This window comes from Gymnogyps californianus, chromosome 17, assembly GCF_018139145.2.
Source record: "Gymnogyps californianus isolate 813 chromosome 17, ASM1813914v2, whole genome shotgun sequence".
Taxonomy (NCBI): Eukaryota; Metazoa; Chordata; class Aves; order Accipitriformes; family Cathartidae; genus Gymnogyps; species Gymnogyps californianus.
Window position 1 is genome coordinate 8,336,793 of NC_059487.1, and position 18,988 is coordinate 8,355,780.

General features: G+C 45.7%; 2 protein-coding genes across 3 annotated transcripts; one reads left to right on the forward strand and one right to left on the reverse strand.

The window, feature by feature from the left end:
* Positions 1-345: 345 nt before the first annotated feature.
* On the reverse strand, positions 346-6,949 carry SPATA2 (spermatogenesis associated 2). 2 transcript variants are annotated; one of them, XM_050907572.1, is made up of 4 exons: positions 6,842-6,949; positions 3,707-3,849; positions 3,424-3,580; positions 346-1,623 (listed from the first exon to the last, which is right to left on the reverse strand). In XM_050907572.1, exons 2-4 carry the CDS (start codon positions 3,739-3,741, stop codon positions 370-372), a joined length of 1,446 nt encoding a protein of 481 aa, XP_050763529.1. In that variant the 5' UTR covers positions 3,742-3,849; positions 6,842-6,949; the 3' UTR covers positions 346-369. The 2 variants fall into 2 exon arrangements, with proteins under 2 accessions (XP_050763529.1, XP_050763528.1); XM_050907571.1 differs by having other exon boundaries at positions 3,424-3,849.
* A 1,102-nt stretch (positions 6,950-8,051) lies between these two features.
* Positions 8,052-14,503, forward strand: RNF114 (ring finger protein 114). The gene is made up of 6 exons (XM_050907552.1): positions 8,052-8,188; positions 8,850-9,000; positions 10,703-10,809; positions 11,445-11,559; positions 12,465-12,572; positions 12,800-14,503. Exons 1-6 carry the CDS (start codon positions 8,052-8,054, stop codon positions 12,863-12,865), a joined length of 684 nt encoding a protein of 227 aa, XP_050763509.1. The 3' UTR covers positions 12,866-14,503.
* The last annotated feature ends 4,485 nt before the right edge of the window (positions 14,504-18,988 follow it).

The following is an 18,988-nucleotide window of genomic DNA, read 5'->3' on the forward strand; positions in this document are numbered from 1 at the left end:
AAGCCTTGCATGGTTTTATTTGGGCAAGGAGATGACTGCAATGCAATAGAAAGGTAAGACGTCACTTTTCTAAAATACAACAGCTGCCAAGTTTTAAAGAAAAATGTGCTCTTCTCCCCTATTTAAATTGAAAAGTAATGATCATTTAGGAGTTACCTAAATTATAGCAGCATGAAATCTAATGTATCTGCAGCATCTGTGAAGCCACAAAAATCAAGAACTGGCACCTGATCACTGAACCAAGGTTCCAAATATTTGGACATGTCATTTTGGTAAGAGGTCAGTGTATTTTATCATCAGTGGAGTCAGAACATTAGTTAGGATAGCCCTTTCCCCTCCCCCTTCCCCTCCAAAACAGACTAATCAAGTCTATCTGTAAACTACATGGGACAGCTGGGACGATTTATAGTTTAACTGATTGTTAGGCATGAATCTGTGAAGCTCGCTTTTTCTACAGCAGGGATCGTAATAGTAAGCATTGAGGCAAGTGTCACATGAGACTTTTGAGCAAAACGTGCAAGTGTTTGCAGCTCCAGATCGGTTACAAAAGCCACAGCGCGAGGTGCCTGAAGGTTTGGATTTTGAACTGAATTGAGCAGCTCTCTCTTGACTCTGAGTCTGTGATGTGTACTGAGATTTCTCCCTTAAAGCAGACGCAGGAGACAAGCCATCATTTGGAAGTGGTTTGATTGAATAGGTGCTCTGTTTCACTGCTGGGTATTCCTGCCTAGAGTTGAATAGATTGTCACACTTTTGGCAAACAGAAGTGCCACAAGGTACGCCACAGTTTTGGCACTTGAGGGAAGCTGTCTCTTTGGCTAGGTGGGTGCGTTTGTGGTAAACAGGGTTGGCATCATTTTTTAACAGCCATACATCGGGCTTAATAGCTTCTTGTCTTTTAAAATTTAACATGCTTCTAGAATCGGGATCAGTATATAAATCTAAGTCCTCTTGAGCAGAAAAATAGGAGCTGTAAGGGACATTTGTTCTTAGCATGCCATTGTGATGAGATGAAGTTGGCAAGAATTCATCTGAACACCCGTGTGGGGAGCTTGACATTGTCAGAAGAGAGGGTGACGGACGGATAATTTCATCTTTAATGTCATCTTCTGCATCAACTAAAATTGGTTCTTTCCTGAGACTCAGTGAGCTCATCAAAGGTGGTTTCTTACTTTCCCAGTAATTATCATATGTGTCCACTGATTTAGAAGGCTTGCTCACCTTCGGCTTGAAATAATCTTTAGAGGCCCGTTCACTCGCTGATTTCTGGAGTACCATCCGTGCCATGGAAGTGTTTAAGTTTTCTTTGCACTCTACACGCCGTTTCATGGCTTCTGAGCAGCCTCTAACATCTTCATTGCTATTTTTTCGTTCATTTATGACATCAATCTCTGAATAACCTTTATCCTTCACTTGCAAGTGAATTTCAAGAAGCTGCTCACATTCCACTTTGGCCAAAAAGAGTTCAAATGAAACCATTTTCACTTGAATGGCATCAACCTGCTCTTTGAGCTTATACATTGTTCCCAGTTCTTGGACATAGCCCATGTAGTTCAAAATCTGCCTTACATCATCTTCAGCTAGAGCAGACTTTACATAATAAACAAAGGGTCCAGTGTAGGTCTAAGGTGGTGGTGGGGAGGGGGGGAATAAAAAGAAAACTAGGTTACAAATTCAGTGGTGGACTAGATGTTCAGATAATTCAGTGAAAGATACTATATAATTAAATAGAATAATAATGACAGTGAACACATGCAACTCCCATGGCAAGATGAACTCCATTTCTGTATCCCTCCTGTTCAGCAGATGGAAATTCCACATGAGGCAAATTCAAAGTAGGAGAGTTTTCATTCAAATTGAAATCCTGATTAGCATAATGTCCTCCCTGTTGATTTAAATCACTATGCTATACACTGACATTAACTTTTATACGTACCAGACATGTTTGCATTTACAAGCAAGTCTACCATGAAAGGCAAAAAGGCAGAGATTTCATGTATTGCTCCCGGACAGGCGCTAGCTAGAGATAACAGGAACTCGGAATTACACTGCAGGAGTACCAAAGTCCTCTTCAATTCAGCTTTAAATATACTTGAGGTGCGCACTTTTTTTGTGTACTATTACTATGCAGTTTCAAATGTCTGTTTTATTTAATTTTACATTAGGTCAAGAACTTCCACTAAAAAAGCCCCAAAAACAAAGATATGAGTTTGTGAGAGTTGAAATATCCTTAGCATCTGGCATGCCTAAGGCATGTTCTTAACCCAGTTTAAACTGTTTTGGATTGCAGGCAAGAGTAGCCTGCCCATCACATCTTTGTACAGAACAGGTACTGGATCCACAGGGCACAACCAAAGTCAGTATCGGCAGTGCATCAAGAGATATCCTCAATGGATCAGTCAACATTTCAAAGGCCAGAACTTAAGCATAACGATGAAGACGACTTATGGAGAGATCTTGAAGAAAGGTAGTTTCCCCTTGGGGAAACAGAGAACTCTCAAATGTTCTAATAATGTTCAAATTGTCTGCTAAATAGTGAAATAGTATCTTTTTAAGAAAAACAAAGAAAAATACCCATCACTAGTGCACACAACCTGCAAATTACTTTAGACACCTATACCAGCAGTGTTTTTATCCAGCTTTCAAGTCTCAAAACTGTTCTTGTAAGTCATCTGCAGCATTCACTACTGAAATGCTGCAGCAGTTTTGAATAAGCATATAAGAACAGGTCAAAGATAAAATAGAAGAATCAACAGCAGAGAACTCACTATCTGACTTCCAGCACCCAAGCCGAGCAATATACAAGTTCTTACTTTTCCCTCTGAGATCCTGGCATAGGTAAATAATTTGAAAGTACATTAAAATCAAAACTTCATGAATTGAGAACTGACAAGCAGATAAAAGATATTCTGGAAACAATTCTTTCAGAGAAGTTCCTTTACCATTATCATATAACTTGTGGGAACCTCAGCAAAGCATCCACTTGAAAGCATGCATTGGTTGTTAGTACTTGTGCTCCATTAATAGCTGTTGCAAGACAAAAATCAAACTTTGAGTGAGCTTAAACACAACTTGACCACTCACCCTAGTGAAAGCATCTCCAAGTAGAAATTAAGACACTGTAGCAGGGTAGGCTAAACAAAAACCTTAAATAAGCTCTTCCTCTATTTTATGGTTACATTATAAATGCAGATAGTACTTTTACTTCTGCTCTCGGCATACTCTCACCAGCACAGACTTCACTTATTTTACACAGAAACTTTCCTATGGCTTCTGTTTACCAGCTGTATATAGACAAATATATATATACACATCATGCTAATAGATGGGAAAAAACAAGTCTTTAAAGGAAATGCATGAAATGTGTTAAAAGAAAGAAAACCAAATCATGTTCTCACTATGGCCACACATAAAATGTCTTACCTTAATATTTTTGAACTCCTTTTTCCAGGGGTAAAGAAAGAGGTTAATTCCAAGTGTCTCGAGCATGCTGAACGCATTATGGAGAGAATGTAAACTTGAGGATTTCACAAATCTCAGTGAGTTTTCAGCCATCTCGTAAAATTTTATCAACCGGAATCTATAAAAGGGATCAATTTTGGGAAGGCAAAGTAAGGCTGCCGCTGCCACTCGCAAATACTCATCATTAATAGGACGCTGTTTGTTGTCAGAGGCATTCAGTTTGCATTCATGGAACTGTACATACTTCCTAAATAAATCGTCTTTGTATTTTGTATCCATTGAAATCAGTTTTTATCTCACACTTGGGCAGCTACCTCGTCTCTTTCATGGTTATTCAGCAGTAGGTTGATTATCTGGCATTAAGAATCTTCAGTAATGGCAACTCTTCTGGAATAAAAATTAAAAACAAAGACAAGTCATCACAGTTGCATAAATCCCAGACGTCCACAGCATCTATCTGCTTCACGGGATTCTATAAAATGGTTCACAGAGCAGCAGCTCCCAGAACAGCCTCTTTAAGTTTCTGAAAAAGCTCAAGAGTCTACAAAAATGCTGTTGTCCTGCTTTTCACTGTCATTCTCTACTCCTCTTCCAGTTATCCACCTAAAACAGCACAACAAACCTACATCGAGCAAGGCACTGGGAGTTGGATACAATAAAGCTGGTGTAGGCTCAAGCTCAGACTGAGGGTTCCTTGGCTTAGGGAACCAAGGCAAAAGTAACTCACAGCAAAACACTGAAAGAAGCAGCATGAGTTTTTAGAGTCTCTTCTCTGCATTTTATTTTGCCCTTTCAGTTCAAACAGCTTACACAAACATTATTTTAATCAAGTCACTGTTTGGTTGGTGGTTTTTTTTTTTCCCCTGCACCGTGATATAAAGATTAAAAAAAAAAAATCTCACAAAGAAGTTTAATTTTGCTCAACTTGGGAAAGCATCTATTTTTTTTTTTCTCTAGTGGCACAGGACTGCCCCTAGACTGAGCAGATTAATTAACTTTCCCTTTCGATTTCTAACATTTTCTAGGCTTTTGACTGCCACTCACATTCCACCTGATGGCACACGCAGGCCATCACTGTGCTGGGAGAGCTCTGCAGCCATCCTACAGAGAACACACTCCCCTGACTGCTGCAAACTACAAAGTTTCAGCTGAACGCTGGCAGCTGCAAAGAAGATTGTAATCTGTTCAGCAAAAAAGCTACACATGCCATTTTTAGCTGCTTTATTAGAAGAGAACAAAATCATTTCTGTTTTTACATCATGTATGCTTTTGTTCGCGGGGATAGTTGCTTGTACGTATATACTGATCTACATTTCCACCTCACTGAGCTCACATACTGCACGGGAAAAGCTGGTGACAAAAGAAGCTTCCTAATGCTACTCTACCAAAACCGAGGTAATTAACAGGCCAACGGACTCCATCTCGACTGCCTGAGGAACTTGTGATCAAGAAGCAGACCATAGGCTTTGTTTTTTAAATAAAAACACAATCCAGGGCTTCCCAACTGTGAACCAAGGGGAGGGAAGGCGGAGAAATCAATGCACTGTTTCGGTTGTAATCAGTCTGAAACAGCACTTTAGAAAAGACTTTCCACCCAATATTAATTGCAGCTGCTAGAATACTGATCAATGCCCCCACACACTCCTCTTAAAATGAAAAACACTGTTAAGAGCAAAATTAACTGAATGAAAGGAGCCATAACACAAAATACTGGGGGGGGGGAACAAACCACAAACCAACAACCAAGAGGCCAAGAAAACAAACAAACAAAAAAATCAACAGCCCAGTAGTTAATATTACTTGATGAAAGGCTGCGCTTAATGACAACACCATGTGGGAAAAGTTAACTAGCAGTTCAATTTCTGCTCAAAAGCACACTGCTCTTGGTTTTTCCACAATCAGAAATTGCACTGATGTCAAGAGACAAGCTGTGAATCACAGGAAATGTGGAGTTCTAAATTAACATCTGAGCATAAGGGACAGGAGTAAACCCTTCTCTCTCCCCGAGAGCCTTCCTCCTTAAGTTGTGCAAGATGAAGTCTGTGGACAAAGACAACAGAATGTCTGTTCCTTAGCAAGAAGAGCTCCATGAGAGAATTTCAGAGAACGATCTTTGTCTGGCACATCAGCAATAGATCCCCAGGACAAGGAATGATCTTGTGCTGACAAGGAGCTAGATTAAGTATTACAGTTCTTCCACCTCCACTGTTAATAACTACTAAACAAAAGCACTTGGTTACATGTACAAGATGTCAGGATTAGGAAAGTCCCCAGATGAAAGGAAAGTCCTTCATCAAGGCCCTACAGACTATGACACTCAAAGCCACTGCCAGCTCTAATGTTGACCTGTGGTTTGTACACAAATCAGAGTTCACACAGCCAAAAAGCAAAACATGACAAACCAAACACCCCAACAAGCCGTCGCAGAGCTGCTCCTCTGCACGCAGAGCTTCCCAAAGCAAAACATCCCTGTCCCAGGCAGCCCACCCAGCGCCAGGCAGGCTCCGAACAGCTAACAACCATGGTGACAAGGCTCGATAAAAACCTCAATATGTGAGCAGGCACAGATAAATATAGTTTTAAGAAGCACACTGGCTGACAGAATAGATAAGGTAACAAGGCTGTTTTGCTGCAAATTATTGACTGAAAACCTCAAGATTTCATGGAGATGCATGAATAATAAGTTCTGATCAGAGTCTAGTTTCTGCTGGTGAGACAAGAAAATGTTTCTATCCATCTCCTGGGTCAAAACCTCAGCTGAGGGAACCAACCACTCTGCCTACCCTGGACTGCCTGGCAGGACACAGCCATGCAAAAACCTTTAGGGCAGCAGGGGAGAAACACAGGACAGGTACAACCTCCTCCTAACCCGCACTAAGGAGACCAGAAATCCAGGCTTTCACCAAACATTTGAAAAGAAAATTATCCCGAATATAAGGCTATTTAATAGCACAAGAGCACACCGCATCGCTGAGGAATTTCAGGCCACAAAACAAGGGAGAAGGAGGGAACAACACAAAAATTAACACCCGCTTGAAGCCGTTTCGCTCCTTGGTTCTCCTGGGAACACTTGTTGCAGAGACGCCCAGCCCGGCCGGGAGAACGGGACGGCGCCGGCCGGTGCGAGGAGCCGCGGGCACGGCCCCGGCACACCGCCTTCGCCTCCCCGGCGTGAGCGGCACTCGCCGACCACCGAGCCCCGGGGCCGGCCCCACAGGGGCTTCCTCCAGCCTCTCGCCGGTAAAGGGGCGCAGCGCCCGCCGGGCCGCCGCAGCCCACGCGCCCGGCAAACCCGCCGCCCCCTCCCCTCAGCAGCCAGCCCTGCACCGAGGGCCCGCAGCCCGGGCGGGCAGAGCGTCCCACCCCGCGGGTCCCTCACCGCTCCGCGCCGGGCCGCGCCTGCCGCCCGGGACCCGCCGCCGTTCAGCCGGAAGCGCCCGGTGACCCGGATGCGGACTGCGGACCCCTCGGCCCCTCACACGCTCCCGCAACGTCCCAGTAGAGGCCACCCCCTAGAAGGGCTGCCGGCTTGGCCAGCGGCGGGGCACGCCCGCCCTCACGGCTCGGCCTCCCGGCACCGGCCCAGGGGCTGCCGCCGGCCAGCGGGAGGGGGCGGCTGACAGCGGCGCCCCGGAAGTGGATGGCGGGGAGGGCGGGGCACCGCCCCGCCGTTGGGAGCACTTCCGCCGCGTGACGTCAGTGGGGCGGGGCTTGAGGGGGCGGGGTGACCTGCTGAGGGCCCGCTCGGCTGCGAGGCCGGGGCCCGGGCCGGGAGCACGGGGCTGGTCTCGGCCCCGGAGCCGGGAAGGCACCGCCGTCTGCTGAGGTCTGTGGGAGCAGAACGCACGAACAGCCTGCCACCCGGCCCGCGGGGCTTTCCCCAGGCTGAGAAGGCAGAGGGAAGGGACGTAACCAGGAAATGAAGCGGCCCTTTAATTTGCGTGGGATGCTTTTATGCGCTAACTGTAACAAAGATCGATTGTTAAATCGTTGTTCTTTTATAAATAGTTTTTGTATTGCCTTGGAAATCAGAGAGAAGAGCCGTGCCGCCCTTCCCCTGGGAGGTCAGTAGTTTTTCCAGAGCCAGAACAGCCTTAAAGCTAAAGGAAGGAGAAAATACCATCACGTCCTGCTGCTCGGCGATGCGCGCACCCGTGCACAGCGAGCAGTATAACGGATAAGCGCGGACCGGGCGTAGTCGTGAGCCCGCGGTGGGACACCCACCCTCCCGCTGCCCTCTGTGGCTTTTCCGCCGTGGCGCTCGGCTGCTGTTGAGATCGCTCGCCTCCCAGGCGCGGTGCAGAAGCGCTGCCCGCTCTCCCCGCCGAGGGCGGCCCCTCCCGCCGGCCCCGCTGCCCGCAGGGCGCGGAGCGGGGTCCCCGCCGCTCCCCTCACGCTGAGCCGCCGCTGGGCACAAACCGGCGCCGCCGTGGGCGGGGTAGCTTCGGGCGACGCCCACAGAGTGTGCCACGCCCACCACGCATGACCACACCTCTGGAGGGCCGGTGTCTCGGCGGCAGGGGCGGTGCTGCGCCTGCGCACGGGCCGCCCCCCGGTTGGCTGGCGGGGCGGGGCGCGGCGGCGGGAAGATGGCGGTGGCAGGGGGAGGCGGCGGCTCCTGTTCCCGCTCCCCGGAGCGGCGGCGGCACGACCCGCTGTCGCGCTTCACCTGCCCCGTGTGCCTGGAGGTGTACGAGAGCCCGGTGCGCGTGCCCTGCGGACACGTGTGAGCGGCTGCCGGCGGCGCGGCGCGGTGTGGGGGCCTGAGGCGGCGGCGGCGGGGGCGGTTTGGGGCCCGCTCAGCCCTCGGCGGGAGGGGAGCTGGAGCTGCGCCCGCAGGCGCCTTCCTCGGCCGGGGGCTGTGAGGCCTTGGGAGGGAGCCGCGGCTCGGCTGGCCCTGGCCCTGGCCCCCCCTCTTTCGTTCCCTCGGGAGCGGGTCGGGCCGGGATGGGCAAGGCCGCAGCCTGCGCGGCGGAGGCTGGATCCCGTTGGGGGGCGATGCCTGAGGACGAGGGGGCTCCGCAGGCAGCTCCGCTCCTCAGCAGCGTCTTGTAGGTGGCCTGGGGCTTCCATGAAAGGAAAATAAATTAAAAAAAAACAGCGGGGAAAAAAGCTAATGTTCTTTCACTTTCGATTCCTTTCCCTTCTGAAAGACGTGGAAACCGAGGCAGCAGAGCACTGTCCAAAAGCTAATAACACTGAGCATGACGAACTAGAATCCTACTCCTCCCTTCGTGCACAACTGTCAACAGGCTGCTGTTTTATTAGATATCATTTCTTGAGATTCTGTTATCACTTAGGGCACAAGACATGGAAGGGCTCTTGATATTTATGCTGCGTGTCCAGGAGGGCTGTTCTCACCACCTGCTGTTTTTCTCCCACCCTAGCTTTTGCACTCCGTGCCTGCAGGAATGTCTTAAGCCGAAAAAGCCAGTTTGTGGTGTCTGCCGCAGTACTCTGTCGCCTGGTAGCAGAGCTCTGGACTTGGAAAAGCAAATTGAAATGACAGAAACCACTTGCAATGGCTGCAATAAAAAAGTATGAAAGTATTTGGAAATTAAGTGCATGAGGTGTGCCTGCTCAGCCATACTGCTTAGAGGGAAATAAAGTGCTTGCTCTTCAGCTTTCTGCAGAATCAGGTCAAAATGTTTGTTCTAGTAAGTGCCAAAGATATTTTATATAGGCAGCACCCAAATGTTGACATGCTTTCCACAGTTTTTTATTGTTACCTCTTCAGGAAGTGAATTTCAAATGAAAGATACTGATTTTAAAATTATAGTAAAATACTGGTTCTGAAGTTGCTTCTGTGAGCATGTCTCTGTGGGAGGACCATTGTAACGAAACAGTGGATGTGGGGTTTAGATAGCGATCTCTTTGGCTCTTAAACAGAAATTTATTTGATTTGTTTGAAATAATTATGAGTCAAAGTTGTCTTATATGAGTGGTATATTCCATAGACTTATTGTTTGTTAGTGACCGGCATGTTGAATACCTGTATGGCATCCTTCCTGTCATTTCCTTTCTCTTGGTAAATTTGGGCTTCTTAGCGTTAATTGAATGTGTAAGAAAATACCTTAGCAGATGCAAAACAATAAGAAAAGGATAATTAGACACACTAAGGTGAGGATAACAGTTCAGTTAATTTCACTTTTTATTTCTGGGTAGTGTCTTCATTCTGTCTTCGTTCCAGCTGATAGAAAACTATAGTGCCTTGAATTACAGGTTTCCTTATTGTAAATTTTAATTTTCTTTAATGGGATTGAACAATTAGCAATCTATCTACACTAAGATCTGTACTAAAAGCCAAATTATTTTCCATACACTGTCTCTTCTCCTAAGTGACCAGGTAAACTGGCTTTATATGAAGCACTTTTTTTTTTTTATACTGTAGTATAGGTTAAGAAAAGTGAGTTGTCCTGAACAGTGTTGTATTTGTAAAATATTACAGGCAGCAAAGTTATAGGTTAACTATTCTGTAATCTCAAAGCTTTCCGCTTTGCCGGCTGAAGTGTTTAGGTTTTCCTGCTTTAACACTGTGTCCTGGTTTCGGCTGGGATAGAGTTAATCATCATCTTCTCAAAACACAGTGCTGTGTTTTGGATTTAGTGTGAGAATAATGTTGATAACACTCTGATGTTTTGGTTGTTGCTAAGTAGCGCTTATCCTAAGTCAAGGACTTCTCAGTTTCCCATGCTCTGCCAGCAAGCAGGCGTACAAGAAGCTGGGAGGGAGCATAGACGGGGCAGCTGACCCCAACTAGCCCAAGGGATATTCCATACCATAGAACATCATGCCCCATATATAAACTGGGGGGAGTTGGCCGGGAGGGGCGGATCGCTGCTCAGGCATCGGTCAGTGGGTGGTGAGCAATTGCATTGTGCATCACTTGTCTTTTCTTGGGTCTAATTTCTCTCTTTTTTTGTTATATTCCCTGTCATTACTATTATTATATTTTTATTATTGTTGTTAGTATTATATCTTAGTTTACTTTAGTTACTGAACTGTTTTTATCTCAGCCCACGAGTTTTACTTTTTTTCCATTCTCCTCCCCATCCCACTGGGAGTGGGGAGGAGTGAGCGAGTGGCTGCATGGTGCTTAGTTGCTGGCTGGGGTTAAACCATGACATGCTCTCTGCAGAAAGCTTCTTTGTTTTACATGTTTACTGTTTCTGCTTAAAAGTGTAGAAGTAACTGCGAATAGTATTAAATTAATCTTGCTGTGCAATTGTTGCCTGCACAGATGTATCTCTCAAAGATGCGTAGCCATGCAGCTGCTTGTTCAAAGTACCAGAATTATATAATGGAAGGTGTGAAAGCTGTAACTAAAGAACCACTTCATAACACCAGGTAACTAGCTCTTCTCTGGAAATACTTGTCTTTTTTGTCACAAAAAAAAAAAATCAAGTAAAAGCAGAATTTACCTCTTCGCTCAGTTTGGGTGTTAATTGTTTTAATCCTTTCACGCAGTTAAAAAATAAGCCTTAAACCTGCAACTGACGGTGCACAGGCAAGCTATTCTGCTTTCTACTTAGTCCATGCACAAGACATCTTTAAGATCAGGGTACTCAGTAAAAGTAGGCTATTTTTTAAATAAAACCTTTATCTTTCTGTCTCTTGATTATAGTAACTTATAATGAAGGGAAGTCAGAATTGATTGCAGTGCACTCGTCTGCATTGTAGCATACTGGGTGGTACCCTGTGCATTTAAAAAAAAAAGGTGATAAATGGCATTTATAACATTTGTAGAAGAACTGTTGTTCTCTGTAAATATGGATGATATTAAGAGTTCCTTAAGCTATTGTTAGGAATTTACAAACTGATTGTTAAAATTAGCTTGTCTTAATTCCATAGAATAAGATTATTGCTTTGAATAATTTCTATTCTTAAGAGCTGGTAAGACAACTTTTGAGTATTGAATCCTAAAGTTTTTACTTTTAACTTTCTTACAGTGATAAATAACCTCTTTTTCTTGCCCCAACCAGGAACTTCCCAAATCGCTTTACCTTTCCTTGTCCGTATTGCAGCGAGAAAAACTTTGATCAAGAAGGACTAGTTGAACACTGCAAAACATTGCACAGCATGGATGCAAAACAAGTGGTAATAAAAAGTTGGTGCGAGAATTGCAATGAAGTCTAGTCTTAAATCCTTTTGAAACAATGAATTAGAGACTTACTTTTGAAGTTAAGTACATATTTATAATTATTCCTGTTGAACTCAAATGTGGGTATGCTGTTCATGCATTTAGCTTTTACATAATTTTGATGTTGGTTTTCGATACATTCTCTGGAGGTGACTAGTCTCTATTCCTATTGCAGCTAGGTCACATCCTCCTTTCCTATTTGAAAAATGGCAGACATTCAGAGTTAATTAGGCACAGTAACAAACATCAAATTAATAAAATATAATTTCAAAAAGATGTCAGACATTTAATTTCCCCCTCTGCTGTTTTGAGCAAGAAGTTATTATAAACCATTGGGAAAATGCTTGCAAAAAATAGTATATCATTCTAGTAATCTTTATCTGCTGATACTCCCTCTCATATAAGAGGAATTGCAAAACATGGAACTGAATTTGAATTTTTCATTTTTCTGGAAAGTTTTTGGAATTCCAAATTATTTAGAAAAATAGTTCCTTTTTTCTCTTGAAGAGGAGTGATCTTTGCAAAGGAGATGAAGGAAACTTTTCTGTTACTGAGAAATAGAGGCTGAAATCTTCTAAAGCAAACAGCTGTAGTGAATTCTGATTTTTCAGAACGTAGCAAGAAGAGTAAGCCATTCCATTTCAGAGATCTAAGACATGAATTAAAATTATTCAGGGTTATCTGAGGCTTTTGTATTAAATGTCCCAGCAAACTATTTGACATCACTTTGCATATAGAATAGCGATTGTGACAAACCTTGAACTTCAGTCTTCTATGCCGTCTCTGTCCTGCCCTTCCTACTGTAAATGTTAAAGCACTTAACCATTGGGGCTTAATTGGCTTTTTTGGGTTTTTCTTGAAGGTTTGCCCAATTTGTGCCTCAATGCCATGGGGAGATCCAAATTACAGGAGTGCTAACTTCATGGAGCACCTTCAAAGACGACATCGCTTTTCGTATGATACTTTTGTGGTATGTGTTTCCTCACCCTTGGAATACAGCCTGATGACTCTTAAACCCCAGCTTTTTTACGTAGCCACTGCTGTGAAATCTCATCCATGCAGATGGTATCATGAGAGAAATTGGATATTGGCAAGTCGAAGGAAAAGACAGCTTTTTTTCTTTGGTGTTCTTATTTGGTGTTGTATTAACCAGCATGGCTGTTGCAGTAAAAGAATTTCTGTACCGTTTGTTCGTAGGATTATGACGCTGATGAAGATGATATGATGGCACAAGTTTTGATGCGTTCTTTGCGGGATAAATGAACCAACTAGAAGATTAACTTTAAAACCAAGCTTCCATGAGGGGGAAATGCCCAGCATCCTCGCACTTCTCCCTGTACATCCCAAGGTGATCTCAGGCATCCAGAAATACGGAAGACTTTAATCCCTATCTCAGTTTCAAATCCTGGTTTGATATTTCTGTACCACTCAGTCTTTTGTTAACATGGTCTGTGCCATTCAACCCTGTCAGCCTAATTTTCTTACTTGGTTCACACAAAGCTTAATTGTAGATCAACATGGAGGAGACAAATCTGTTTACCTATGCATATTTCTTGGTTTCTTTTGCAGTTGTGTTCATTTGACTGTCTAAAACCAAAAACATTCTAAATGGAATGGCCTGAACTAGTTAATAAATATCCCTTCCCAATCTCATTTACATATCTTACATGATAGTATGAGAGGTGTATTTGTAGCTCTCTTTTCCTTTAGTGAGACCTCTAGGTGCTAACTGTAATTGTCAGACCAGCTCTCATCTAAAGTGACCTATGATACCTGTGATTTCATAATGTTTCCCAGTGTTTAAATTCTTACAGGCAGCCTATCAACTATATGGAAAACATGTCTTCAGTATGAGTCTTCAAACTACAAACTTTCTTAGCAAATCTTTGCACCTGTGTAAGCAACTAGTTCAAAATATTTTAGTTCTATGCATGATTAATTACTTTCTTCCATACTTTGACCATAATTTCTAGCCTGGAAAATAGACTTTAATGTTGGTCTTAGTTAAAATGCATCATTTTTAACTGTCTTAGCAAATATTAATCATATTTGCTGGCTTTATGATTAAATTGGTGGTTTTGAAACTGGTTTTCTAGTGATTTTAAGCCTTATGCTCATAGGGGAATTCAGAAGGTTTTTTCAATACCTCTGCTTTCTATTTAAGCTAAAATTTTTGTATATATTCCTAGTTTTTCCATCTCTCAAGGCAAGCTGGTAGCAAAACTTACCAATAAATCATAGCACTTGCATAGCACTACCTTTCTGCAGTACAGATTTGAACAGGCATTTTGAATTTCCGTTCTTCATTTAAATGTTGCTAAAGTAGCTGAAGTTGTACTTAGATTGTTTTCCATATAATATGTATAGTATGCAGGTACAGCTTTCCAAGCAAAAGTAAAATATAACCCAGAAAGCAGGATGACAATTCCAGTACATGGTAAATAGATACTCTAAAGTCTACACTTTTACTATAGAGATTCCTTTGTAGTTTAACATTTTCATTAACTGTACAGTCAAGATGCTGAGATCTAACGATCTAAGACATCTGACCAGAACTTGTAAATCACAGTAGTGATGAGATGTCTAGTCTAACTTAAGCATGTTTAATTGGAGCAGTGGACCTGCACCACCACAGAACTGAGTACTAATTAATTTATTTGACCAGTAAACTTAGTATCATTGCACTCTGCAGACTGCAGCATAGCCTTACCCTTAAAACAATGAAACGCACCCCAGCTAAAACCTCTTGATTAAACTTTGTGTCCAGCCAGACCTCTAACATACTTAAGTTGAACTTGGTTTTAGTATGTTTTCCACAACTTGGTATGGGCTATTACAGACTTAAGTATCTGCTTGGTGACTGGAAGCTCAGTCTTGGGGCGGGGGGGAAATCTCATGGTACTGTGGAAAAAGTACTGTGTTTGGGGTTGGTTCTTTTTAATGCTTGATCTGCAAAGAGATTACAATGTATTACTGGTTGGATGGGCATTTCTGGGTTCTGGCTAGAACGCAGTTTGGTGATACCCATTGACCGGAATCTAGATTCTGCTACTATTCTAAGTGCACTTCCATGTAATTCTGATAAAATGTTTAAGGAGCAGTTAGAAGCTTCCGAGCAATTACTTTGTCATGTTTTTGACTTTTGAAGACAAATAAAGGTCATTTAATTTATAAAATCCTACCTTCGTGCCAGCTCTTGTCATTTCTTCCTCGTGGTCCGTACGTTTCATTTCGGCACCTCCATAAAAACACTTCTTGCCAGCTGTGTAACGCTGCAGGGAGCACAGTAGACATTGAGAAATGCAGAGACTTCAACTTTTGGCTTCCATTAAATATTTTGTACTGATTAGTTGCAACTTTATTTGTAATCTTTCAAACAGTGGACCATGCAGGCTATGAAAAATAGTTCAGATCGAGTTCAGAGCAAGTTCTGCTAGAGCTGGCCAGAATACTGCAGGTGCAGTCTTGTATGTCAATACTACTATAAGCCATAGAAACAAACCCCCCAGTTTCTTGTTAGATAGGGAAAGTGTGACTGTCCAGCAGGGCTTTTCTGTTGAAATCTTTACAGCTCCCATCGCTTTAACTCCTCTGGCTGTCAAGTTTGTGCTGTTTACATCCTCATGTTGTCCTCGGTTTAGGTAGCTCCGAAGGAGGAGGTGAAGGCTGGCTTGCAGCAATGACCGGTCAGAAATTGCTCATGCTGAGTGGTTGTACCCTAACTGTCTGTGCAGACCCATTCCTTGGCTGTACACCTTGGGTTTGATTTGCATCAATTTATTACTTGGGAATTATTTCACAGAAGGTACAGACCAAGAGTATTGACTGGAAAATGCATGCTAGTTCTACTTTAACTCTGATGACATTAGTGTATGAGTAAGCAGCAATGTCCTGGCACCTGCTAGCTTGGTAACAGCAGAATTCACAGCGCTGCTTTCGATGCTGTGATGAGCATCCATAGAACTGCTCGGAGATAAACCTAGCCATCAGCTTCCACTTACTCCAGCTGCTGAAGAGCTTTGTGTCTCTATGCTGCTGACTTCATCAACTTAACAAATACAAACATGTTTACACACGCTGTGGTATGTCTTACTGATGCTGGTTGATTTAAAAAGACATTCTGTTGAGAGGCGCGTGTGTTCTGTGTATAGCCTTGGTTCATCTCATTTGTGTGCAGAAACTAGTGATGAAAAAAAAGCCTTATTACAGAACAAGCTAGTTTGGGCTTCTAAATTCAGTGGAGTGTTACTGCAGAAGAGTGAAGTACTCTGCCAGAGCTGCTCTCACCTCATCAGCAGCTGATCTTGTAGCCGCAGCAAATCCCAAGTGCCCATTGTTGGTGATAATGCAATCGGGCCACCTCGGACCTGTGAAATTCCCCGTGTCTGGCACAGGGAGTCAGCCTTAGGAGGACGATTAGCGCAGAGGGAGAGGAACAGAATGGGAGGAGACAAGCTTGCAGTTGAGCTATTTTCTCAAATTAATCTGTCTCTGGTTAAAGACTGGCCTTAATAGGTCTGATAAATTGTTGTCAGCATTAATTGCCTAACGCAAAGGCATCGCTTCATCTGGAATTACAGCAATAAATCCCCCTGCTCTCCTTACACTGGGGGATGAGATCTTGTGAAGGATCCTATCTATAATAAAGCATAAATGGTGTATTCTGGGTCCTCATGTCACCTGATTGACAAAGGCACAGCAAATTTTCTTCGAGGCCTTTGGCTAGCTATACTGGATGGTTGCTGGTAAGACCAGCGTAAGAAGGATTAACCTCTCACACAATACCAGGGCTATGTTAAGTCATGGAACACGAATGAGGGATGTGCTCGCAGTCTTAAAGATTTTCTTTGGTTTAAGTATACTAAAAATGACAACAGGGCATTTGCCTGTTTTGCGGGTGGGTTTTTGTTTGTTTTTCTAACACAGAGCTTCATGTCACAGTTGCATTGGTCTGTGCTTCATTCTTCAAAAGCAACTCATTTTTTTATGGGTAAACTACATTATTCTCCAGGTGATACAAACGAGGACTGTTGAAACCACTATGAAAACTTCCTTTTCCTTCCCCACTCCTTCCCCAAAACTCCAGAAAATACTCGGCGCTTAGTGAAAATAAGCGTGGTCGCTACAGGCTTGGGTCTCTCTTCTAGTTCTTCTCACATTTGTTCTGTCTTTACCTAGTACTCAGGCACTGGGCTTTAAAAAAATAATACAGTGGAGCTTCTGGGAGCTTAGTACCCCCCTGCAATGATGTTCCCTTCCATAACCTGAGCACAGGGGGAATAAACCCGCCCTGGTGGCTGCAGCAGCTGGAGCGGCGGCCGGCACGGCGTGCGCCGACAGCAGAGGGAGGTCTTGCCTTTTGGAGAGAACGGGGCTCGCACCTCCCGGCCCTGTGCCCGTCCCCGTCCTCCTCCACCGGGCTCAGGGGCCTGCGGTGGGCTTCACGGAGCTCCTGCGGTCTTGCAGTGAGGGTGCACGCCTCATCCCCACACCTCATGGCCAGAACTTCCCTTCACCCCGTCAGAGTCTCCCTTGGCGGCAGGAGCTTTGCTCTGCAATCGGGTATTTGAGATGCTTCATGTAGCCATGGGGCCAAAGAAGCTAAAAAGAAGAATTTGCAGCAGACTTGCCGCTCTGGAGGTGGTTAGCATGTGCCTGTGAGCTCCCTGGGCCAGTCCATGTGGGTCTGGGACTGGAGCTGTGCCACGGGCTGGTGGCAGGGCTGTTCTGACCATCCTGGGGCTCAGCAGCTGCCAGAGCCTGGTGCTCTGGTGCAGGGTGGGACGGCTGAGAAACCACTGCCATTTCCAGCCCATGAATCATTGCAGAGCTTCCCCTCCCCTCTGGTCTCCTGCCTCTGTCCCGTCACTTGCTGGCTCACGGGCACAGGCAGGTCAGGTCAGCTCACTCTCTCCCTTGATCTCGATTTTTCCTCTAACACATGCAAGTTTTTTCCACACGCAGTGGTTGGAACAGATCTGATTATTAACATTTCAGAAAGAACAGAGGAGCAGGCTTTGCTGCTTGAAAGAAAACCACCTAGTTGGGTTCCTCGTACAAGTGTCCCCAGCGTAACCACATCCGCGGCAGGTGGAGGAGCGTGGGGGGGCACCAGCAAGGCGCCGGGGGAGGCACCTGCGGCAGCACCCGGGCTGATGCCCCCTGCACCATGCGGTGCTGCACCTCTGGACCCCCGCAAGAAATGGGGTGGACCTGGCCTCTGTGATTTGCATCCCCCAAGGCCTTCACGGGCACATCTTCCCCTGCACTTCAGGCTGATCCAGGGATGAGTTGTGCAGATAAACACCTGCTGAAAGCCACAGGCAATCCTGCAGCAAAGGAGGGACGGATCCAGCTCCAGAGCATGTGGCTGCAGGGGGAGAGTTTGCAAACACGTCCTGTCTCCACAGGACTGTGTGTGGCCGGCAGGACAAGCTTTCCAAGCTGTTCCTGCCCTGAGGAAAGACTGACAGTGAGCTCAGCCCCCTGCACTGCAGCCATGCCAGTGGAAAGCTTTGCTCCCCACTTCTGCTTTTCATGCGGGTTGTGGCTAAACAGTAACATGCGGTCAGTGGGGGCTGGCGGAGCGGTGTGTGACAGCTGAGTCACGAGTGGCCCAGCACCACAGGCCCTTTTTTGAGTGGCAGGGCCGGGCACAGGCCCGGAGCAAGGAGGCATTCCCAGCAGGTCCTGTTCCTCCTCCTCCTGCAGCCGCCCGCCGCCAGCAGCTGTCTTGGCCCAGAGCTGAGCACTGCTCCCGCAGCAGGTGGCTGGACCCGTGCCCTGAGCCTTTCCAGCGAGGAAATCCCCATGTGAGCCGGAGGGATGGGGTGGGCTGGAAGCCTGGGCTGGGCTTTTTAACTGCCAGGCCGGGGGGACCGCTCCGGCTCTGCTCACCACTCGCCCAGCACCTGCTAGCAAGGCCTGGGCACCTTCCCGTGGGCACGTGTCCCCTGGGGAGCAGAAAGCCAAAGGGAGTGTGTGCCTCACTGGGGCTGTTTGACCCACACTGCCATGCCCATGGGGAAGGAGTCAGGGGAAGGCAGGAGAGAAGAAAACCAGAGAGCAGCTTGCTAGGGGAGGCTGCGCTGCTTGAAACCTGCCCAGCAGAAGGGAGAAGCATGTCTGGGCAGGTGCTCCTGACCCCTGCCTGGGGGAGGGAGTCAGTAAGGGCTATGCTGGATCCATCCCGCTCCTCTGCGAGTCATTGCCTCTTCTCAAAGGATTAATAACTTGTGGCAAAGCGTGCTCCCCCCGCCGGGCTGTGTCCCAGCAGTGCTTCAGAGCAGCGGGGCACGGCGGAGGCTTGTCCTAATCTGCACCGCAGTCCCCAGCGGTGGGGCAGAGGCAAGGACAGCCACGCGTGGGGGGCTCGGGGATCACCCT